Here is a 20,954-nt window from a genome sequence, read left to right as displayed (position 1 = left end):
TCTGCTCTCCTAAAAATCCAGACTGACCAAATCATTGCCTTATTACATAAGGTTTTCCCCTCATAGGATAAAATCAAAAATGAATTTAATGGTGTATCTCTCTTTAAATATTCATGGCTTATGCCCAGTGGTTATGAATCTTATGTCTAACACTCACAGAATCACACGGTCTTCACCTAAACTCTGTCTCTTCTGGTCCAGAGGCTCCTCTTGGTGTTGCTGGACTGGATGCCCATTCTCTACTGCTGCTCCATTCAGCAACTGATCATTCTGAGAATTTATACCAAGCTGTATGTCCAGGATCTCCTACAAAAATAAAATGTTAATGCTTCAGGAGGAACGTGTTCTGTCCTTTAATTTCCAATGGAGTAAAGCCTCCTGGATATCTAATTGTGGTACTTACTTCAATCTGTTCACCTTGTCCATCAGGTTCATCAGTATCAAGTGCTGACAGCTCTAACTCAATATCCCTATCAGGCTTAGTATCAGCTGCATCTTCTGTATAATCACTCTGTAATTAAGAAAAATATTGACTTCATATCTGTGGAAACTGGGGCTTCCCTTTTAAATTAAAATGGGAATCTCAATGACTGATATAAGAAAAGAAATCTGGGATTACAATTTTATTGCTACTGTTAAATTTTAAAAGCAATCATCCACCAGAAAAAGCCATGATAAGTAATGGCACGCTGCTGCTGCTGCTGCTAAGTCGCATCAGTCGTGTCTGACTCTTAGCGACCCCATGGATTGCAGCCTACCAGGCTCCTCTGTCCATGGGATTTTCCACGCAAGGGTACTGGAGTGGGTTGCCATTGCCTTCTCCGAAGTAATGGCATAAAATGAACTAAACAATGGCATAAAACAACATGCAGCAGCAGCAAACAGCAAATATACTAGGGATGACGCTAAGAGGGTCAGTGTCCTTACCTCTCCATTTCTCAGTTCAATTTCCTTGCTTAGCAGATTTAACGTGAGGTGACGGCCTTCATCCAGGGAATTCCACTTCTGTTGCATAGCCAGAGCATTGGCCTCCCTCTGAAGAAGCAATGAGTTACTCTTGGCCTAGAGGGGTAAAAAAAAAAAGGAGTCAGCTTCCAGCCTTTAGCTTTTAAATGTCATTCTTTTTTAAAAAATAAACTCAAAGCTGACTGACATAGAGCCTACCTGCTGAAGTTCAATGCTCAAAAGGTCTCCAGTACTGGAATGCTTTCTATGACCAGATAAATCGGTAACGATGAATCTGTCTCTTTAAGGAGAAATATGTTTACTGTTACAAAATGAAGCAACTAAAGAAGTAAACTATATGTTTTATATAACAGATCAATCCTGAAAGTTTCAATCATTATTCCAGATGTAAACTTTTTTCAGAAATTCATTATATAGTTAAAACTAGCAAAGCGCAGTTCATGAAAAACTGGGACTTCAATCTGTACTTTGGGAATATAGACAAGTCTGAGAATAGAGAATCCTAAAGAATTAAGAGCAATGTTACCGTTCAATATAATGTGCTGATGATGTAGCCTCATTACCATATGAACTCCACCTTGAATCAACAGCATTGACATAAGGGACATAATCTGCAGAAGAAACAATGACCAGAAAAGTGAAAAATTAGATACAGATGTGAATGTATACTTTCCAAAAAAACCCCACATTTATCTAACTAGCCATGCTCTCCTGACTAAGCCATTTAACTCTAGGTTTACAGTAGTTGTTAAATGGAGAGACGTGTTCTATACCTAACAGAGTGAGGATTATAAAGCACAGTGCTAGAACATACCAGGTCAAGTATTAATGATATGGATTACCTGATACACTGATGGGCTTGGTTGCACTTCCTTGGGAAGCAGTGGCCTGGACAGGGTCCGTGGTATGGTAACCAGTACGGGAAGATCTAGAAATCGCACCCCATTTTGAGATGATAGGTCCATCACTAAAAGGAATTATTGGATCTTCTTCTTTTGTCCTTCTCTGAGTTTCAAATAAATGCACTCTTCTCTTAACATCACCACTGTCCAAGTCCTGTATAAATAAAAGAAAATAAATAGATCGTGGGCAATTACTTCAGCTAATAATACAAGTAAATGCTTTCAAAAAACATGAAATTAGGTTCTTTGGTAAATTTAACATTAACTGTCCATCTCAGTGATAACCCAACATCTATTTTTAAAACACTCCACTATGTTCAAATAATTTAAACACTAGGTGCAATTTATTTCAGACTTACCTAAATATAACTGCTGCTTACAGATGAGTTACTGTATATAGCAACAAAATGAAGACGAAAGCTTTCAATCATTCTAAAATTTGAATCAACATGCATAACCCTTGCCCCCCAAATCATACCATTAATACCGCATTTGAATTAGCAATCACATCTCTGGGCTCTGAATCAATGGCATTTATACAAGAACCGATGGTGCCACAAGACCAGGGAGAATAATGGGAAAGATGATCTTCTTCAAATTTTGTGCCACTCACACTTTCAGAGAACTGGTTAAAAAAAGAACGAAAAATAAAAGCAAAGGCAATTGGTAAGAAATTTACATTACAAACTTGTAACTAATATAATGTAACAACTATAGAATTCACAGTACTTTATAGTGAAAAATTAAACATTCAATAACTAATATAAAAACTGTAATAAGTTACAAATAGTACGTATTTATATTACATCTTAATGGGAAACAGAATGCTTTTTCTTTTTCACTTTGTCCTTTAAGAACTCATAAGGAAACCCAGAGTGACACTACCCAGGACAATAAACAATTTACAGCATGCCTCCAACATGGTAGAAAGTGCTCCAAAAAATGAAAAAAAGCAAAAGAAAACACACACATACATAAACACATACATAGAAATACATTTTCGTATTAAGCAAGTGGCAACACTCTTCTCAAGATGGTTAGCTGCTTTGAAGAAGTCTAATTTTGATGAGATAAATTTGGATCAGGATTGGTTCAAGATGGCAGAGTAGAAGGACATGCGCTCATCTCCTCCTGCACTGAAATTGCAACTAGGTGTTAAACAAACATCGACTGGAGGATGCTAGAACCCATGAAAAAAAGATACCTTACACCTCCAAAGACAAAGGAGAAACCACAACGATGTGGTAGGAAGGGTACAATCACAATAAAATCAAATCCCATACCAGCCAGATGAGTGACCCACAAACTGGTTAACAATAATACCAAAGAAGTTTTCCCACTATTGTAATGATTCTGAGCCCCAGGCCAGGCTTCCCAGCCTGGGGATCCGACAAAGGGACTGGGAAGATGAATTTAAAAATTCAAATTTATGGATGGAAAAATATGCTATCTAGGACTTTTAAAAAAATATGACGTCTACTTTAAAAATTCAAGAGTTAACGGATGGAAAAATATGATGTCTAAGATTACTTCAAAATAATCTAGTAGGAAGAGGGGCTACAAATGAAACAAGACTGGTTCAGTTGATAATTGTGTAAGGGGTACATGGAGTTTATTACTATTCTCCTTTTGCGTATGTTGAAATTTTTTGAATTTAATGAAAAGATTAGAAACAATTTTTTATATTAGTATCTCTAGGGATAGGGAATAAACCAGATGAATCAAAGAAAAATTAACAGTTTGCTCTAAATATAACAGTATGGAAAACAGGGTACATTAAAACAATCCTGGTGCAAAACCGGTCTTGAAATGATAAGAACAATAATTAACAGTGATTTAAAACACCATGAATAATACAGTAGGCATTTCTGTACTTCTTGTGAAGTAGGGAAGAAATGCCTCAGACAGACCAGAATTCCAATTCAAGCTATTTATAGGCTGAATTTATTACTTGGGCAAATTACTTAACTTCTCTTGAGCAGGATTCCTAACCTGTAAAATATGGGTAATACCTGCCCCCTAAGGATTTTGTAAGAATTAAATAACATTATGTAAATGCTTAGCACAGTGCCTGGCCAAGTAAGTGCTCAATAAATGGTGGGTATAAATCTTATTTATCAATAAAATCTATAAAAATAAGGAGAACTATACTGCTGGAGAGACTTGAATTCTTGGTATAAAAGGACTGTGATTTGTTAGCGGTCTTCAGTGTGTCACAATGCCTGGCCATAAAGCTTACATACTCAATGTTTATTGAATTAAACTCAACTGCCACCAAACCAACGCAAAATATCCAACACAGCTAACCCTAGCTTGAATGAGTGCTCTGAAGTCAGTTGTCTGACCTGTCCCTGCAACATCAAGTGATTAAAACCTTTCTTTCTTACATCAGTGCGAAAGTCTACACTGAACAGAGGAGAAGGTGGTGTTGGTGACTGTGTTGCCACAGGAAGAGCTGAAGAGACAAGAGGTGCTTTCTGAGTGTGGTACTGTGCCCACTGCTCTGGCTTTCTTCTTATCTGCTCCTCGCAACTGGTCTTCAAATGACCACAAGGTTCCTAAGGGGGGATAAAAGAAACAATCTTAATCATCTAGGGAGCAGTAAATAAATTTAACTATGCTCTGTGGAAATAATGTGAACATTTATTATACTGTTGGGACAAAAAAGAACACAGAAGGGAAGTCCCCCTAGCCTATTCTCCATACACTTAAGCGAAAGGGTTTAAATAATGTTAAGAGTAAAATCTGAGCACTCACTTTTTCTGGTTTAGGAAAATCATATGTATATATGTGGGGATAGTAAAAACAGGCCCTGTATTTGTATCTTGAAGACTTCTTTTTACTTTCTGATCAGTTTCATATCCAAACATAACATTTATTGAGCATGTATATGCATCAGGTCCAAGTCTAAGAGCTTTTTCTGATTTAATCCTCACAACAGCCTTATGAGGTAGGTACTACTATTATTTCCATCAAATGTGAAAAAACTGACATAGAGAAGTCAAGTAAATACCATTAAGTTACACAATTAGCAAGTGGAGGAGCCAGGATATACCCAAATGTTGTAACATCAGACACTAGACTCTTAACCACTGCGCTGTACTAGCATTCCTAGTTCCATTATCACTTACCCTTGGTAAAGGCACAGTTGTCCTTGGCTCACTTGGTGGCTGACAAGCCACTGAATAATACCCATCTAATGAGTTATATCTTTCCCGCAAAGACGTCTGATACACAGATGAGTGCATCACATCCATTGGAGGTAAAGAATTGCTTCTAATAATGTCATCTCGTTGGTACATAGGTGGGCGCCAGATGCGCCTGCTGTCGTACACAGGAGCATACATTCCAGAAGGTACTGGAGGAACTGGTCCATACGGCTGCGGAGGAGGAGGTTGGTAAGGAGAAGAATTCATTCGATCTCGAGGGGAAAATGTACTGTAATGATCGGCATATGGCATGGAAGCAGGTGGGAGGGAGGACTCTGGAACATTATTGGACCTCACAAAGCGAGGAACACAGGGAGCCACACCAGCTGGTACCGTTGGAGGTGGTGGGTAGTATCCTTGAAAATTGGAAAGAGGAATATTTAATGTAATTTTAGTAAAATTTAACATCTTATAATGGTTTAAGTCTAAAGCAGCCTTTAATGTGGGAAAATAACATAAGTTCTGAATTTTAGTCACCCCTGGATTAGAAAGATACTACATGCTTTCAAGACACCACTATACGAAAATCCTTAACATTCAACATTTTGTTAAACTGCTCCTTAAAAACACACAATGAACTATTAACAGATGCCTGGTAAATTTCCTTCGAGGGCATGTACTGCCACAGGTTTTGGTTTAAGTAATTAGTTAGATCATTGATTCTTAACATTTTGGGGTTCAGTTTAAAGACATCCTTCATAATCTATATAAGCTGTGTGCTGTCTTTCCAAAATTATACTTTAAGTGTATATAAACCAAACATTTAGTACATTATTCCAGAGGATATACAAAACTCACTAATGCTCATCCATGAACCCCATATGTGATTCACAGGAAAGAGAAATCTTAAAACTATTGGTATGTAGAGTCATAGATTCTTAAGACAGGAAGAAAACTTAAGGGTCATGAAGTCCAAAGGATTAATTTTTTAATGTAGATATTCCAGATAGATATAAATGACTCACGAATTTATTACAACAAATGTTATATTGTAGTTTCTTTTTCTTAGTATTATCTAAAATCACTTACCAGTCTGTGGGTACTGTGGGACTTCAAAGGGTATCTGAGTCCTTGGATCTTGAAAATACTGAATGTTTTCAGAATGCTGAGGATATACTGGTACTCTAGTAATAAATGGGCTGGATTTTGGAGGTACAGAATTCAGCTCTGTTCCAGCATTAGTGGGCCCAGCTGAGGTAGCCGCTACATTACTTACAGGAGTCTTGGGTGGAGAGCCAATTTTACTAGAGAGAAAATTTAACAAAGGCAAATGATAAATCACTGCCTATGTCTATTAAGTCTTCCTCAGTAGGAATTTTTCATAAAATTATATAGTGACCATTGACAGACAATGCTTCAGGTTTTTCAGGTGACAAATAAGGCAATGAATTTCACTACTACCTTACACTGTTAGTTCACAAGATTATAATAAAAGATCTCATATTTTGATGAGGGTGAAAAATAAAAAACAAAACAAAACAAAACAAAAATTCCAGGTAGGATTGTTCTATTAAGAGTTAAGATTAACTGAAATGTAAACTCAATGAAGAAAGGCCATTTTTGTCCATTTTGTTAACTGCTAGATCCCTAGGACCATAAACAGTTTGTGGCATATAGAAGGCACTCAGTAAGTATTTGTTGGACAAATGGAAAAGTTCCTGCCACATAGAAGGTAGTCAGTAAATATCTGCTGGACAAATAGAATACCAATAAAATGGTTACTCATTAAACTGATGCAAAACACACAAGCTTTTATTTAAAAAAAAGAAAACATAAATGATTTTTTTTGTTGAGTCACCACATGATCAGTTCCAGAGGATCTTACATGGCTTCTTACACCCTCTGAAACAGTCAAACTCTGGCAGAGAGAAGATACGTGGTAACTGAAGAAAAAGATCTTGTTAATGATGCAGGAATTCAATACACTGCATCTCAACTAGATTAGAGGGTTCTTCTCAAACTCGAGAAGCCCTATTAAAGCAACAGTATAAACAATGAGGAATATGGGATGCCTTTAAGTCTAGCTGAGATTAATCTAGAAGATGCTTACTTTTATGTGTATTTGTGTATCAAAATGTAGAAAATAACCAAGAAATTGTAGATAAGAATAGTAAGTACAAACAGCTTAGACGTTAAACGTATTTTAGTGCTGGGCTTTATTCTTTGAAGTTCAATAAAGGCAAGAAGGAAAATAATTAGGATTTCCTCATAACAATAGTAAGTCAATTCAGTCACTCAGTTGTGTCTCATTCTTTGCGACCCCATGGACTGCAGCATGCCAGGCTTCCCTGTCCATCACCAACTCCCGAAGTCTAATCAAACTCATGTCCATTGAGTCGGTGATGCCATCCAACCATCTCATCCTCTGTCGTCCCCTTCTCCTCCTGCCTTCAATCTTTCCCAGCATCAGAGTCTTTTCAAATGAGTCAGTTCTCTACATCAGGTGGCCGAACTTTTGGAGTTTCAGCTTCAGCATCAGACCTCCAGTGAATACTCAGGATTGATTTCCTTTAGAATGGACTGGTTGGATCTCCTTGCAGTCCAAGGGGCTCTCAAGAGTCTTCTCCAACACCACAGATCAAAAGCATCAATTCTTTGGCGCTCAGCTTTCTTTACAGTCCAACTCTTACACCCATACATGACTACTGGAAAACCTTAGCTTCGACTAGACGGACCTTCGTTGGTAAAGTAATATCTCTGCTTTTTAATATGCTGTATAGGTTGGTCGTAACTTGTCTTCCAAGGAGCAAGCGTCTTTTAATTTCATGGTGGCAGTCACCATCTGCAGTGATTCTGGAACCTAAAAAGATAAAATCTGTCACTGTTTCCATTGTTTTCCCATCTATTTCCCATGAAATGATGGGACTAGATGCCATGATTTTAGTTTTCTGAATGTTAAGTCTTAAGCCAACTTTTCTCTCTCCTCTTTCACTTTCATCAAGAGGATCTTTAGTTCTTTGCTTTGTACCATAAGGGTGGTATCATCTGCTTATCTGAGGTTATTGGTATTTCTCCCAGCAATCTTGATTCCAGCTTGTGCTTCATCCAGCCTGGCATTTTGCATGATGTACTCTGCATATAAGTTAAATAAGCAGGGTGACAAAATACAGCCTTGACATACTCCTTCCCCGATTGGGACCAGTCGGTTGTTCCATGGCCAGTTCTAACTGTTGTTTCTTGACCCGCATACAGATTTCTCAGGAGGCAGGTCAGGTGGTCTGGTATTTCCATCTCTCTAAGAATTTTCCAGTCTGTTGTGATCCATACAGCAATTACTGAGCATATTCTACTCAATATGCTAAGTGCCTTACACAGATTATCTGGTTTTCCATATCAGAATGGCATATACCATAAAATCTGGATAAGTACTTTTTGAAATGGCAAATTCTTAGACTGCAAGAAAAAGGCACTCAAATTCATGACAAGGTTCAAGTTCAGGTAAGTTCAGTCATGCAGTCGTGTCTGACTCTTTGTGACCCCATGGACTGCAGCATGCCAGACTTCCCTGTCCATCACCAACTCCCAGAGCTTCCACAAACTCATGTCCACTGAGTTGGTGATGCCATCCAACCATCTCATCCTCTGTCATCCCATTCTCCTCCCGCCTTCAATCTTTCCCAGCATCAGAGTCTTTGATCAGTCAGTTCTCCGCATCGGTGGCCAAAGTTCTGGCATTTCAGCTTCAGCATCAGTCCTTCCAATGAATATTCAGGACTGATTTCCTTTAGGATCCAATGGTTGGATCTCCTTGCAGTCCAAGGGGCTCTCAAGAGTGTTCTCCAACACGACAGTTAAAAAGCATCAATTCTTTGGCACTCAGCTTTCTTTATAGTCCAACTCTTACATACATACATGACTACTGGAAAAACCGTAGCTTTGACTAGACGGACCTTTGTTGGCAAAGTAATGTCTCTGCTTTTTAATATGCTGTCTCGGTTGGTCATATCTTTTCTTCCAAGGAGTAAACGTCTTTTAATTTCATGGCTGCAATCACCACCTGCAATGATTTTGGACCCCCCAAAAATAAAGTCTGTCACTGTTTCTATTGTTTCCCCATCTATTTGCCATGAAGTGATGGAACCGGATGCCATGATCTTAGTTTTTTGAATTTGAGTTAAGCCAACTTTTTCACTCTCCTCTTTCACTTTCATCAAGAGGCTCTTTAGCTCTTCTTCGCTTTATGCCACAAGGGTGGTGTCATCTGCATATCTGATGTTATTGATATTACTCCTGGCAATCTTGATTCCAGCTTGTGCTTCATCCAGCCCAGCATTTCAAATGAGGTACTCTGCATATAAGTTAAATAAGCAGGGTGACAATATCCAGCCTTGACGTACTCCTTTTCCAATTTGGAACCAGTCTGTTGTTCCATGTCCAGTTCTAACTGTTGCCTCTTGACCTGAATACAGATTTCCTAGGAGGCAGGTCAGGTCGTCTGGTATTCCCATCTCTTTAAGAATTTTCCACAGTTTGCTGGATCCACACAGTCAAAGTCTTTGACGTAGTCAATGAAGCAGAAGTAAGATGATTTTCTGAAACTCTCTTGCTTTTTCTGATCCAACGGATGTTGGCAGTTTGATCTCTGGTTCCTCTACTTTTTCTAAATCCAGCTTGAACAACTGGAAGTTCACAGTTCACATACTGTTGAAGCCTGGTTTGGAGAATTTTGAGCATTACTTTGCTAGCATGTGAGATGGGTGCAATTGTGTGTTGGTCTGAACATTCTTTGGCATTGTCTTTTTTTGGGATTGGAATGAAAACTGACCCTTTCCAGTCCTGTGGCCACTGCTGAGTTTTCCAAACTTGCTGGCATATTGAGTGCAGCACTTTAACAGCATCATCTTTTAGGATTTGAAATAGCTCAACTGGAATTCCATCACCTCCACTAGCTTTGTTCGTAGTGATGCTTCCTACTTGACTGACTTGACTTCGCATTCCAGGATGTCTTGTTCTAGATGACAAGGTTCAAAGCCATATGAAATCATGCAAGCTATCCCAAAAATTCAGATTTAAGGAAAAATCTAACTTTCGATCTCATTCTGGCCAGATAGCTAGATTACTATAGCTACATCCTAGATGAATTTCAGGATTCCAGGCTCTCCTTCACAGTAGACCCTCTTCAGTTCAGTTCAGTTGCTCAGTCGTGTCCGACTCTTTGCGACCCTATGGACTGCAGCACGCCAGACTTCCCTGTCCATCACCAAATCCCGGAGCTGGCTCAAACTCATGTCCATTGAGTTGGTGATGCCATCCAACCATCTCGTCCTCTGTCGTCCCCTTCCCCTCCCTTCAATCTTTCCCAGCATCGGGGTCTTTTCCGATGAATCAGTTCTTCGCGTCATGTGGCCAAAGTATGAGAGTTTCAGCTTCAGCATCATTCCATCCAACGAATATTCAGGACTGATTTCCTTCAGGACTGACCAGTTTGATCTCCTTGCAGCCCCTCTTACCGACATGCTTTTGTCTGAGCTGCTTTTTCCATTGACAAGACCCTTCTTTCCTAACTAGTCATACTTTTGGAATGGTTCAGGTGTCATCACCTTACCACTAAAAAATTTTCCACAATTAACTTCAGACAGAATTATTGCTATTTTTTTGTGTTTTAGTAACACTTGGAACACAACTCCACTCCAGTACCTTTCAGAATATATTATATCTGTTTATATCTGTTTCCCAAACTACAATGGAAGACACTCAGACATAGGGAGTATATTTAGTTCATTTTCATTAACTGTGCCAACTGACCTGGTATTTGGCACACAGTAGAAGATTTATAATTTTTGAATCAATGAATAAATGATTTATTTACTTAGATTTTCTTATTTTTGAAAGTTTTTAAACACTGAGATATAATTTACCCTTGCAAAGTGTACAATTCAGTGATTTCTGGTATATTCCCAAGGTTGTGCAACCATCATCATTATCTTATTCTGCACAAGCCTTTTCATCACTTCTCAAAGAAACCTGTACTCATTAGCATCCATTTCCCATTCCCTTGTTCCCCCAGCCACAGCCTCTAGCAACTACTTATCCACTTTCTGTCTCCTATGGATTTGCCTATTCTGAACATTCACATTAATGGAATTCTACCATAATGGTTTTTGTATCTAGCTTCTTTCACTTAATGTTTTCAAAGTTCATCCATATTGTAGTATGTACTAGTATCTTACTCTTTCACTCTTGAGTGACATTATGGTTTTACAACTTTACCTTGCCAAAACCTTTCAAAAGCTCATTTCCTAAGCATGTCTAACACAAGGTCTCCATAATCTGGTGCCAAGCTACATATCTAAATCTTCTTCCCATAATTCTCCCAGCAATATAATATTTTCCTGTTCTTTGATCCAACTCCAATATTACTTCAGTTATGTAAATGCTGTCTCCTCCATTACATCGTAAGTTTCTTAAAGGCACAGATACACATCTCATGTATTTTCAAGAGTGCCAAAAGCAGAGCTCAGAATTAGTGTATAAGTAACATCTGCTAAACTAGACAATGTTCTCTATCTCTCCCAAGATCTCTCTGAGGAAAGACTATAAGAATCATTTAATAAACAAATTTCCCTATCACATGCTAACTGCAGAAATAAACAGTATAAATGTCTACCTATCCATTTATTATTTGAAATCACTAGTAATTTACTGTGTGTCTAACATAATGCTTTTTCCCTACATGGCATACAACAGATACCGACAGACTATTTATTGGCAACATAATCTGAGTATGTTTTACCTCAGACTTTAAGACACTGATGCTGCTGCTGCTAAGTCTCTTCAGTCGTGTCCGACTCTGTGAGACCCCACAGACAGCAGCCCACCAGGCTCCCCGGTCCCTGGGATTCTCCAGGCAAGAACACTAGAGTGGGTTGCCATTTCCTTCTCCAATGCATGACAGTGAAAAGTGAAAGTGAAGTCACTCAGTCATGTCCGACTCTTAGTGACCCCATGGACTGCAGCCTACCAGGCTCCTCCATCCATGGCATTTTCCAAGCAAGAGTACTGGAGTGGGTTGCCATTGCCTTCTCCTTTAAGACACTAAAAGAATACAAAAGCTTGAGACATTAGAGGTGAAAGTAACTTTTCAGATAATCTGAAAGTTTTAAAACTTTTTTCTTGAAGTACCACAACCCTTCTACCAAAGTAAGTCTTATGCTGAAACCCCAAACAACAAAAATAATAATAACAGATGCAGATATTTAGTGAGTGCTATGTGGCAGGCACTGATCAAAGCATACTGCAGTATTAAGTCATTCAGTTCTCACAATCAACATACAAGGTAGGTAGTATCATTGTAACAATTTTATGGATGAGTAAACTGAAGAAGACAGATTAAGTAACTGGCCTAAGATCAAACAGATAGAAGAGTGAGCCAAAATGAGCCCACAGAATGTGGCTTCAAAGATTTCTCTTTTAACAACTACCTACCATTACAGAGCACAAAGTGGAACTGTTCTAATTGAAACCGGCTGGAGGCTCAAGCATCTCACCTGCTTAGGTTTCTACTTAGTTCCTTTCTGGCACCTCTATGGACTCAATCCTAAAGTTCAAGGAAATAAGGTGTGAAAAACTCAATTCTGGTTCAACTTCTTTAGCTTACAGTTGAAGAAAACACCCATAGTTGAAGTGAATTTCCAAGGTCAGAGGGCTATTCAATTGCAGAGCCAGGACTAGAACTCAAATTTTTTTGGTATTTAGTGCTATCTCTACTACATGAAATAATCTGCATAAAAATTCTGATTACCTGCTTTCCCTCGGGATAAATAAAAACACTCAGGCAATTATAAAAAGGCTAAATTACTCATGTAAACATTTTTACCTACTACTTACTTTTCAGTTACAGACTCTGCAGAAGGCCCAGCAGCATTCTGACCATTGGTGCCAACCTTCCCCACTTTCTTTACAGTCTCCAGAGCTCTTAATGTACTGTCAGTACTACGTGGAATTAGCTGGGAAACACTGTTTTCTGCATTTGAAATTCCGTTTGTACTTGGAACAATTTTCCCCGTTGTTTCAGTACTTCCTATGACAGAAATGACATTTCCGGCTGTGGTTGTGACAGTGTTGTTTACACCAACTTTATTTAGAAGAGGAAACGTTCTTACAGTTGCATTGATCTTTTTGTTCCTTAATCGATACCTGTTTCAAAAACAATAAACATATCAGTAAATATTTCACTAATTCTTACCCTAAGTTAAAAAAAAAGTGGGGGGGAGGTGGGCAATGGGAATAAAATTTCAAGGAAGGAATAGCTTTGAAAAAAACTTTATTCAGCTACAGATCAAATACTATCAATCTCAACTATAATAGCTGGCACATTAAAATGTATCTCTCATATACATATGTATACACACAACACATATATTTAGGTACACAATTAATATAGCAAAAAAAGTACAAATGTATTCAAAAAGCATTCTGAGGGAGTAGGAAGAGATCTTTCTGAAAAACTCTGTATAACTGGACTACAAAGTACACTATGTAAAAAATGAAAGGAACAACATCAAATTTAGTTGGGAATGTAGATGAAAAGGTATGCAAGATTTGAAAGAATTCTCTATTGCTACCAAGTTGTTAAATCATATAATTTTAAAGAGATTAAAAAACCCAAAACTCATTCTTAAACTCCAAGATATATAAATTTAGTATTATATTTTTCAGATTAGTTTATCACTAAAGTATAAAGTATTTGGGTTAAAGATTTTTATGATTTTAAAGATCTTTCTTTAAAAAAGTTTTTCTGATATTAAATTTGGGGCTGATATAATACTCTAATACATAAAGCAATTTGATCCTGAATTCAATTTAAGAAAATTTATATCCACTTGTACAACAAAAATTTCATTATAGTCCTAGTGAATGTTCCTGCCAATACTTTAATGTGGTAAACAACTATGTTACATGAATAGAAAGATGACTATACACATGTGGGGTCATAATTATATATAACTAAATTAATCTGATACCAATGTTATACATAACCAAACATATGGTAATTAAATATAAACAGTGTTGGTGATGAGCAATGCCTTCACAATAGTTTCCCTTTTAGTCCTTCAGTATCTGTAAACAGCTTCATTATTCAATCCTTCTCCCCCTTCCTCCCATACACACATGTTGACAGAAACAGCAAAGCTCAGTGAAGACAAGTGTTCCCAGACCAGCCTGGCTAAAGGTGGAGTGACAGAATACAAAGTCTAAAAAAAAAGCAATAGGTTATGGCCAGTTTACACACAGCACCTTACAGATCTGGGGAACCAATGATTACTTCTTGAAGAAGGAGGGTAAAAGGCAGACCTATATTTTAAAAAGGTAATTTGGTGGCATGGAGGGGGCTGCCCTTTCTTTAACATACTGCTCTGAAACCTGCTCTGCATTCTTCACCTCAAAGGTTCCTGCAAAAAATGCCCAGCTGCTCCTTGCTTTCCTTTCTCAAAGGACAAAGCTCAGGTATCCTTAAGATTGCTCTTGCAGGTGAAAAATAAAGTATTAATTGTGGGTCTCTTAAAAGAGAGAAGTGATGAGAAATAAAACCTTAACAAAACAAAGTAAAGTAAAAGATAAATAGGGATGCATACTGGACTTCTAGCATCCAGGCAGCTAACGACTGAGACTTGGAATCTGGACCTCACAGATAAAAAAGTCAATTACTTTCTATTCTTTTAAAGTCATCAAGGAGCCCCCACAAGCATTTGCTCCCTCTCTTACCAAGTTTAGAATCCATTATCTACCATTAATCCCTACCTTAAACTCCCTTGGCCCAATTACCTTGTTGAACTCACCTGGTAAAGCCCCAATCCAATCTGTTACTTATTCTCTTATTCTGTGCCTGCTCAAGTAGGTGACTGTTGCTAGAGAAAAATCATGCAATCATGCTGAGTAGATTCATTTCAAAATTATGATCACTTAAAATGGCCAAGCAATACATTAATATACTTCTCTACTAAATTAACTTTCATATGTCTAAGATCCTCTTCCCTTTCACTCTCCATAGCCCCAACATAGCTGATGATACTGCCTCCCACTTAACAGAGAAAATAGATGACACCAGAGGAGAGTTACTTATTTTTCCACCAATTCCACCAACCCTCCTGCTTCTGTAACTACACATTCCACCTAAAATAAGGGATGAAGAGCTACTGTTCTGAACTCAGGTCAATCTCTCCAATCGCACCCCAGGCCCAAGCCCATTTGCCTTCTCAAAGACTTCACTCCTATAATCATCTTTTCTTCTCCAGCGCATCAACGTTTCATTCAGGTGTCTGCTTAAATATCAAAGTCTCTGGGATCCCTTTCCAGACAACCTCATCTAAAATACCTCCCCCTTTTCAGTCATTCTCTTTCTCCTTACTTTGTTGCTTTTCTTCATAGTACCAATCAGTACCAGGTATTATGTTCTCTATTTATTCACTTTATGTTGATCTTCTCTACTACAGTGTAAGCCCCATGAGAGAAAGGATTCTTCCTTTTATATTCATCTGTCTTTAGCACAGTGCCTAGAGCAGCTAGGTGTTCTATAAATATTTGCTATATGAATGTGGAGTAAGCCTTAAACTTCACATGGCCAAGAGAACTACTGAATTTCCACCCCCAAGCATTTCCTATCTCAGTAAAAGACATCACTTAAGTCACGAAGGCCCCAAACCTTGGAGTCATCCTTGCTTCTCCTCTTTTCTTTATACCTCACATTCAATCCATTAGTCAAACCAGCTCTACTTCTAAAATATATCGCAAGTCTGGCTATTTGTCATCATCTCAATTACTATAATCCTAGGACCAAACTACTAATCTCATGCCTGAACCACTGCAGCAGTCCATCACATAGACACTAGAGTAACATTTTTAAGACAGAATTAAAATCCCATTGTTCTATTTGAATAAAACACTAAAATGGCTTCCAAAATAAAAGGCAAACTCTTTGCCAGTGTCCACCAAGCCAGTACAATCTCGCCCTTGCCTAACCTCTCCAACATTATCTTTCTCCATTCTTCTCATTCTCCGTCCTCCCAACACACTGGTCGTCTTTCTAGTTCCTGAACTTGTTTCCACCTCAAACCAAGCTTGTTTCCACCTCAGACTTTATAGCATTTTATCAGTAGCTGAAATTATCTGTTTACATGTTTAATGTTCCTCTTTCACCACTAGAAGTACCTCAAATAAGTATCTAGCACTTAACAACTATTTTTAAATATATTTGTTGAGATGGTTGACTCAGGCTTTTGTCACTCTCCAGAATGCAGTAATCCTTGGGGAAAGGATTCTGATACCCTACACTCTAAAATATATTCATACAAATGTTAAGAGAGATCTGGGGCATTTTGTTTGGTTAGAGGTAAGTACAGTAGAGAAAGCAGGCTGGGGTAAAAAAAATTAAGTTAAACAAACATTTGCATTCAAATTCCTCCTGGTACATTAGGTGAGTTAAGAAAAAGGATCCATCCTCAAAAAGTCTGAGTTGGGTAGCAACATGCATTTTTTTAACCAAAGGGATAATGACATCTTCCACTTCCTCAATCCTTTATATTATCCTGTTTCTCTTCTTTTTATTTAAGAGCAACAGAGTATGAAACTGGTTGGAAATATAAACTGTAGATTATCTGCTCTTTCAACATAAATATACTGAGTTTACATGTCAGATACTTGCTAGGTTCAGAAAATATAAAGACGAATAACCCATAAATAAATAAAGGCCAGTGAAAATACACACAGTAAGTAAATAACTCCAACACAGTAAGCAAACTGGTAGTTATAAAGTTACCAGGTATAGGGTATTACGGCAGCACAGAGAAGACAGCAACTAACACTACCTGGAAGTCACAGAGGTTTTCAAATGGAAGATGCTATCTGAGTACGGAATAGGAGCTCTCCAAACAGTGAAAAGGAGAGTATATGATATAGAGTGAACACACATACAAAGGAAAGAAGAACTAAAGAAAGCGTATAGTGGTAAACTGAATGTACCTTAAAAAAGTAACACAAAAGGTGGAGTAAGGCTGGAAAGCAAGACTGGGCCCAGAACCAGCAATAATATGAGAACCAATTAAGAATTTAAAGCAGAAGATGGACATGAGTAGATACTTGTAAAATAAAATCTTGGTTGAGATATAGGGAGATGCGTGTAAAAAGCTACATAGCGTAAAACAGACAAACTGGGTAAACACACACATGTGAAACATTAAACACTGCACCTGGCACAAAATTTGACCAATTAATCTGGCTTATTTTTACTACTACTATTATAAGTTCAGGCAAGAAATAATAAAGTTCTAAAGTAGGAACTGTAGATAGAGAATAGGAAGCCAATTTGAAGATGTAAGATGGAAAATGGATTTTCAGGTGGGCACCAGTTGTGAGTATAATGGCAATGAAATCACACAATTTCTTCTCCAAATGTTTCAAGTTTAAGTGCTTCCCAAAGGAGGTCTCCTAAATGGGGAGCATTGCGAGATGAGGTAAAAAAGGTAGGCCAGGGGACTTCCCTGGCTGTCCAGTGGTTAAAACTCTGTGCTTCCAATGTAGGAGGCGCAGGTTTGAACCCTGGTTGGAGAACTAAGATCTTACATACAGCGTGGTGTGGGGCTACCCACCCCCCAAAAAAGTAGGCACAAAACAGATGACAGAGAGACTTGCAGGCCACAGAGTAGATTTTATATCTTTATCCACAGGGATTCCTAAGCTTCTAATTATCTACAAAGAGCCTTAAATGCAAAGTTCCCCTTATTTTGTCAGGAATAATGGGGTTGAGGGTAGACAACCACAGCTATAAGATAACTAATTAGGAGGCAACTATGAATCAAGAAAAGGGGATGACAGGTTAGACTATAAAGACAGAAAGAGCAAGAAGAGTCAAGAAATATACAGGAAGCCAAACTGACAGACTTGATGACTAAGACAAGCAAGTGAAAGCTGACAAAGATTATTCCAATAGCATGGCATATATAACTGACTGGACAGGGTACACTTGGGGAGAGTAGACAGACAGTGTATACAAGAGAAGACATCAATATATGAGAGGAGAAAATCAGCTCAAATTGGATTTAAAGTATGTAAAAACAAGAGAGATGTCCATTAACAGTTGATATGCAGGCCAGATATTCAGTAGAAAGGCTGGAATCAATTTTGGTGAGATCTCAATGATGAATGTTTTGGTTAAAAAACAAAACAACAAAAACTCAGACAACATTTATTGCAGTTTATTTCCATTTACTTTTATGTCTGGGGTAAGTGGACATAGAAAAAGGGATTACCTATAGGACAAGAGAAAGGGAAAACAATGTTAAAAAGACCAAAAGCCATAAAAAGAAAATGTATCTGCTTTACCATTTTACCTGAGACTCAGCTGTTACCTCCAATAGAACCTGAGTAAATAAGACTCTAAGCATAAGAATATTTTCATTCTGCACAGGTGCTTAGCGGAAACATGGATTCTAGCTCTACAATGGTCTAAAATTAGATTCCTGAATAAGGTTGTAAACTATGCTGCCAGAAGCAATGAGGTATGGTCTCAAAAGAAAAGGTTATTTTTCAATCTAAAGAATTTCACGATGTGGACTTAATTTCATCTTTGAAACTCATCACAAACTTTGACTCTATATGACACTTTCATGATGACCAAAAATTAAATTCAAATAAAATAGAGTTCTCTTAGCTTACTTTTCAAGCTCTTCCTGAGAATGGGCAAAAGTACAATTTGTTCCTCGTGGACACCCTCCTTGCTGTCGCAAATCTCGACACATGCTGGTCTTGTATTTGCTGTTTGGCTGAGGCTACAAAAAGAAAATCAATATGCGGATAAATGAAGATTTCAGTTCTCACTCACTCCTTGGGACGTCAGAATCTTATGATTACACCTTTAATTCTTTTTCACATTAGGTAATTCTTGTGCTGACATAACTACCACTGCATTGTTTCCTATTATGAGTTACATGGCATAATCATGAGTTGACATTTTAGATACTCCTTCTGAGGATCATCAGGAACTAGTTCAAATGTTGCATTACTTATCTGTCAACAAAACGCCCACAAGAATAAAAGATATTTTCATTGATGTCTTAAAATTATGATATCAAATCAAGCAAACAATGTCAAAAAGCACTAAAAAAGCTGTTAGCTTTGTCTACTTAAACGTTCTCAGGAAAAGGAAGAATACAACTTACCCTAGAAGTTAAAATTTAAGAAACACTAATTTTACTTGTCAACTTCAGAGTACAACTTTCTTCCAAGAGTTGGAGCTAAGTTCATACAAATAATGAGGCAAAATATAAAAACATCATAACTGCTATAATTTGCATCAAACTCTAAGACATCATTGTTATTTCTGTGACCTTAAGATGAAACATTCATCTTTTAGCTAATATTTGAACATTATAATGTCTTCTAATAGAATAAAGACAGAAGAGTGGAAAGATCACTTTGGAGTAGACTTGATCCCATTTCTGTCACTTACTGCCACCATGATCTTAGATATGTTATTTAACCTCTTTCAACTTTAACTTGGGGACAGCAACTGCCTTGCAGGTGGCTGTGAGGATTAGAAATAATCTATGTAAAATATCGAGACTGGCTCATAATAACTTAATAAATGGATGTATTAATAACTTAATAAATGGATGTTACTATTAGAATGGAGAAGGCGATGGCACCCCACTCCAGTACTCTTGCCTGGAAAATCCCACAGACAGAGGAGCCTGGTAGGCTACAGTCCACGGGGTCGCTAAGAGTCGGACACGACTGAGCGACTTCACTTTCACTTTGCCCTTTCATGCACTAGAGAAGGAAATGGCAACCCACGCCAGTATTCTTGCCTGGAGAATCCTAGGGACGGCAGAGCCTGGTGAGCTGCCGTCTATGGGGTCGCACAGAGTTGGACACGACTGAAGCAACTTAGCAGCAGCAGCAGCAGCATTATTAGAATAAAGGGTTTAACCTTAAATAACTCCTTCAAAGGTACATTGAAAATACTTTATTTCCACACATTTACAAACATGAACTCACTGGAACGGCAGCAAATGAGAAAAAAGTGACAATTTCCCCAAATTAGGAAAAAATCAGGCAAAATATTTGGATGGAATCAGATCTATAGCCAGTCAAACTTGCAGTGAACTCATATTCAAGACACTCCCCAAACTACTGCTGTACTATGAATTATTTATCAGGTACACTAAAACATAGGTTTCTCTCACAAGGACAGAGAATAAAAACTTACGTGACAGGGCTATCACATAAGGAGTCCATTAACCAAACAGCCTGTTAAGATATTCAGCATGCTCCATTAGAAATAAAAGCAGTCAGAAGAGAAATAACTTTACTTACCTGAGGTGTCTCATGGCCTTTTCTACTATAATTTTGTATGAAGTCCACTAGGCCATGAACCACTGTTTTAACAGCTACCATTGCATTTTCTAGCTGCTCCCAAGTTGGTGAAACAGCATCTAAAATAGTCCGCCAAGTGGATGGGATGAGGAAAAAAAATTAGTTAGCAGTAAATCTCTTGTGTATAGGAAATCATTTTTTAAAAAGCATAAGCAATTATATTCTCACATACCTGGATTAGGGTCTATGTTTGCAAGAAGCTCTAAGTGAGGCCTCAATCTATTTAAGTTAGCTGGGTCACCTGTTCGTTGCAAAACAATTGTCAATTCCTGAACACTCTTTGCAAAGGATTCTGGAGACTGCAGCTAACACAAAAAGAAAATGAAAAGGTTTTCACAACACATCTATATTCAAATACTTTTATTCAGTCAACATACTGAACAGGTTTTCAAGTGTCTTCAGATTCCACAGTAGGAGTATCAATGATGAATTAAATTTTCACCTCAGAATCTGCCCTATGAAATTCATCATTAGACACTTAAGAAAACTTATTCATTAGCTAGCTATC

General features: G+C 37.8%; 1 protein-coding gene and 1 non-coding gene across 5 annotated transcripts in view; both read right to left on the bottom strand.

Moving 5' to 3' along the window:
* Nucleotides 1-20,954, bottom strand: part of RC3H2 (ring finger and CCCH-type domains 2) — a 47,912-nt gene that overhangs the window by 829 nt on the left and 26,129 nt on the right. The window contains exons 7-21 of one of the 4 annotated variants that reach the window (XM_081588655.1): nt 20,619-20,751; nt 20,387-20,505; nt 18,728-18,840; nt 14,857-14,925; nt 12,905-13,213; nt 6,107-6,321; nt 5,000-5,433; nt 4,256-4,426; nt 2,347-2,493; nt 1,809-2,022; nt 1,493-1,577; nt 1,165-1,246; nt 928-1,062; nt 404-511; nt 158-306 (exon numbers count right to left, since the gene is read on the bottom strand). In XM_081588655.1, the coding sequence (XP_081444781.1) occupies nt 158-306; nt 404-511; nt 928-1,062; nt 1,165-1,246; nt 1,493-1,577; nt 1,809-2,022; nt 2,347-2,493; nt 4,256-4,426; nt 5,000-5,433; nt 6,107-6,321; nt 12,905-13,213; nt 14,857-14,925; nt 18,728-18,840; nt 20,387-20,505; nt 20,619-20,751 (2,483 nt within the window). The remainder of the gene's footprint in view (nt 1-157; nt 307-403; nt 512-927; nt 1,063-1,164; nt 1,247-1,492; nt 1,578-1,808; nt 2,023-2,346; nt 2,494-4,255; nt 4,427-4,999; nt 5,434-6,106; nt 6,322-12,904; nt 13,214-14,856; nt 14,926-18,727; nt 18,841-20,386; nt 20,506-20,618; nt 20,752-20,954) is intronic. The other 3 variants (XM_081588657.1, XM_081588656.1, XM_081588659.1) reach the window with 3 other exon arrangements.
* On the bottom strand, nt 20,829-20,939 carry LOC145504121 (small nucleolar RNA SNORD90). The gene has a single exon (XR_014052104.1). It is a non-coding gene; the product is annotated as a small nucleolar RNA SNORD90 (small nucleolar RNA).

The sequence above is a fragment of the Giraffa tippelskirchi genome, chromosome 4, assembly GCF_054371585.1.
Source record: "Giraffa tippelskirchi isolate mGirTip1 chromosome 4, T2T-mGirTip1v1.2.pri, whole genome shotgun sequence".
NCBI lineage: Eukaryota > Metazoa > Chordata > Mammalia > Artiodactyla > Giraffidae > Giraffa > Giraffa tippelskirchi.
This window is presented reverse-complemented; position numbering and strand designations above follow the sequence as displayed.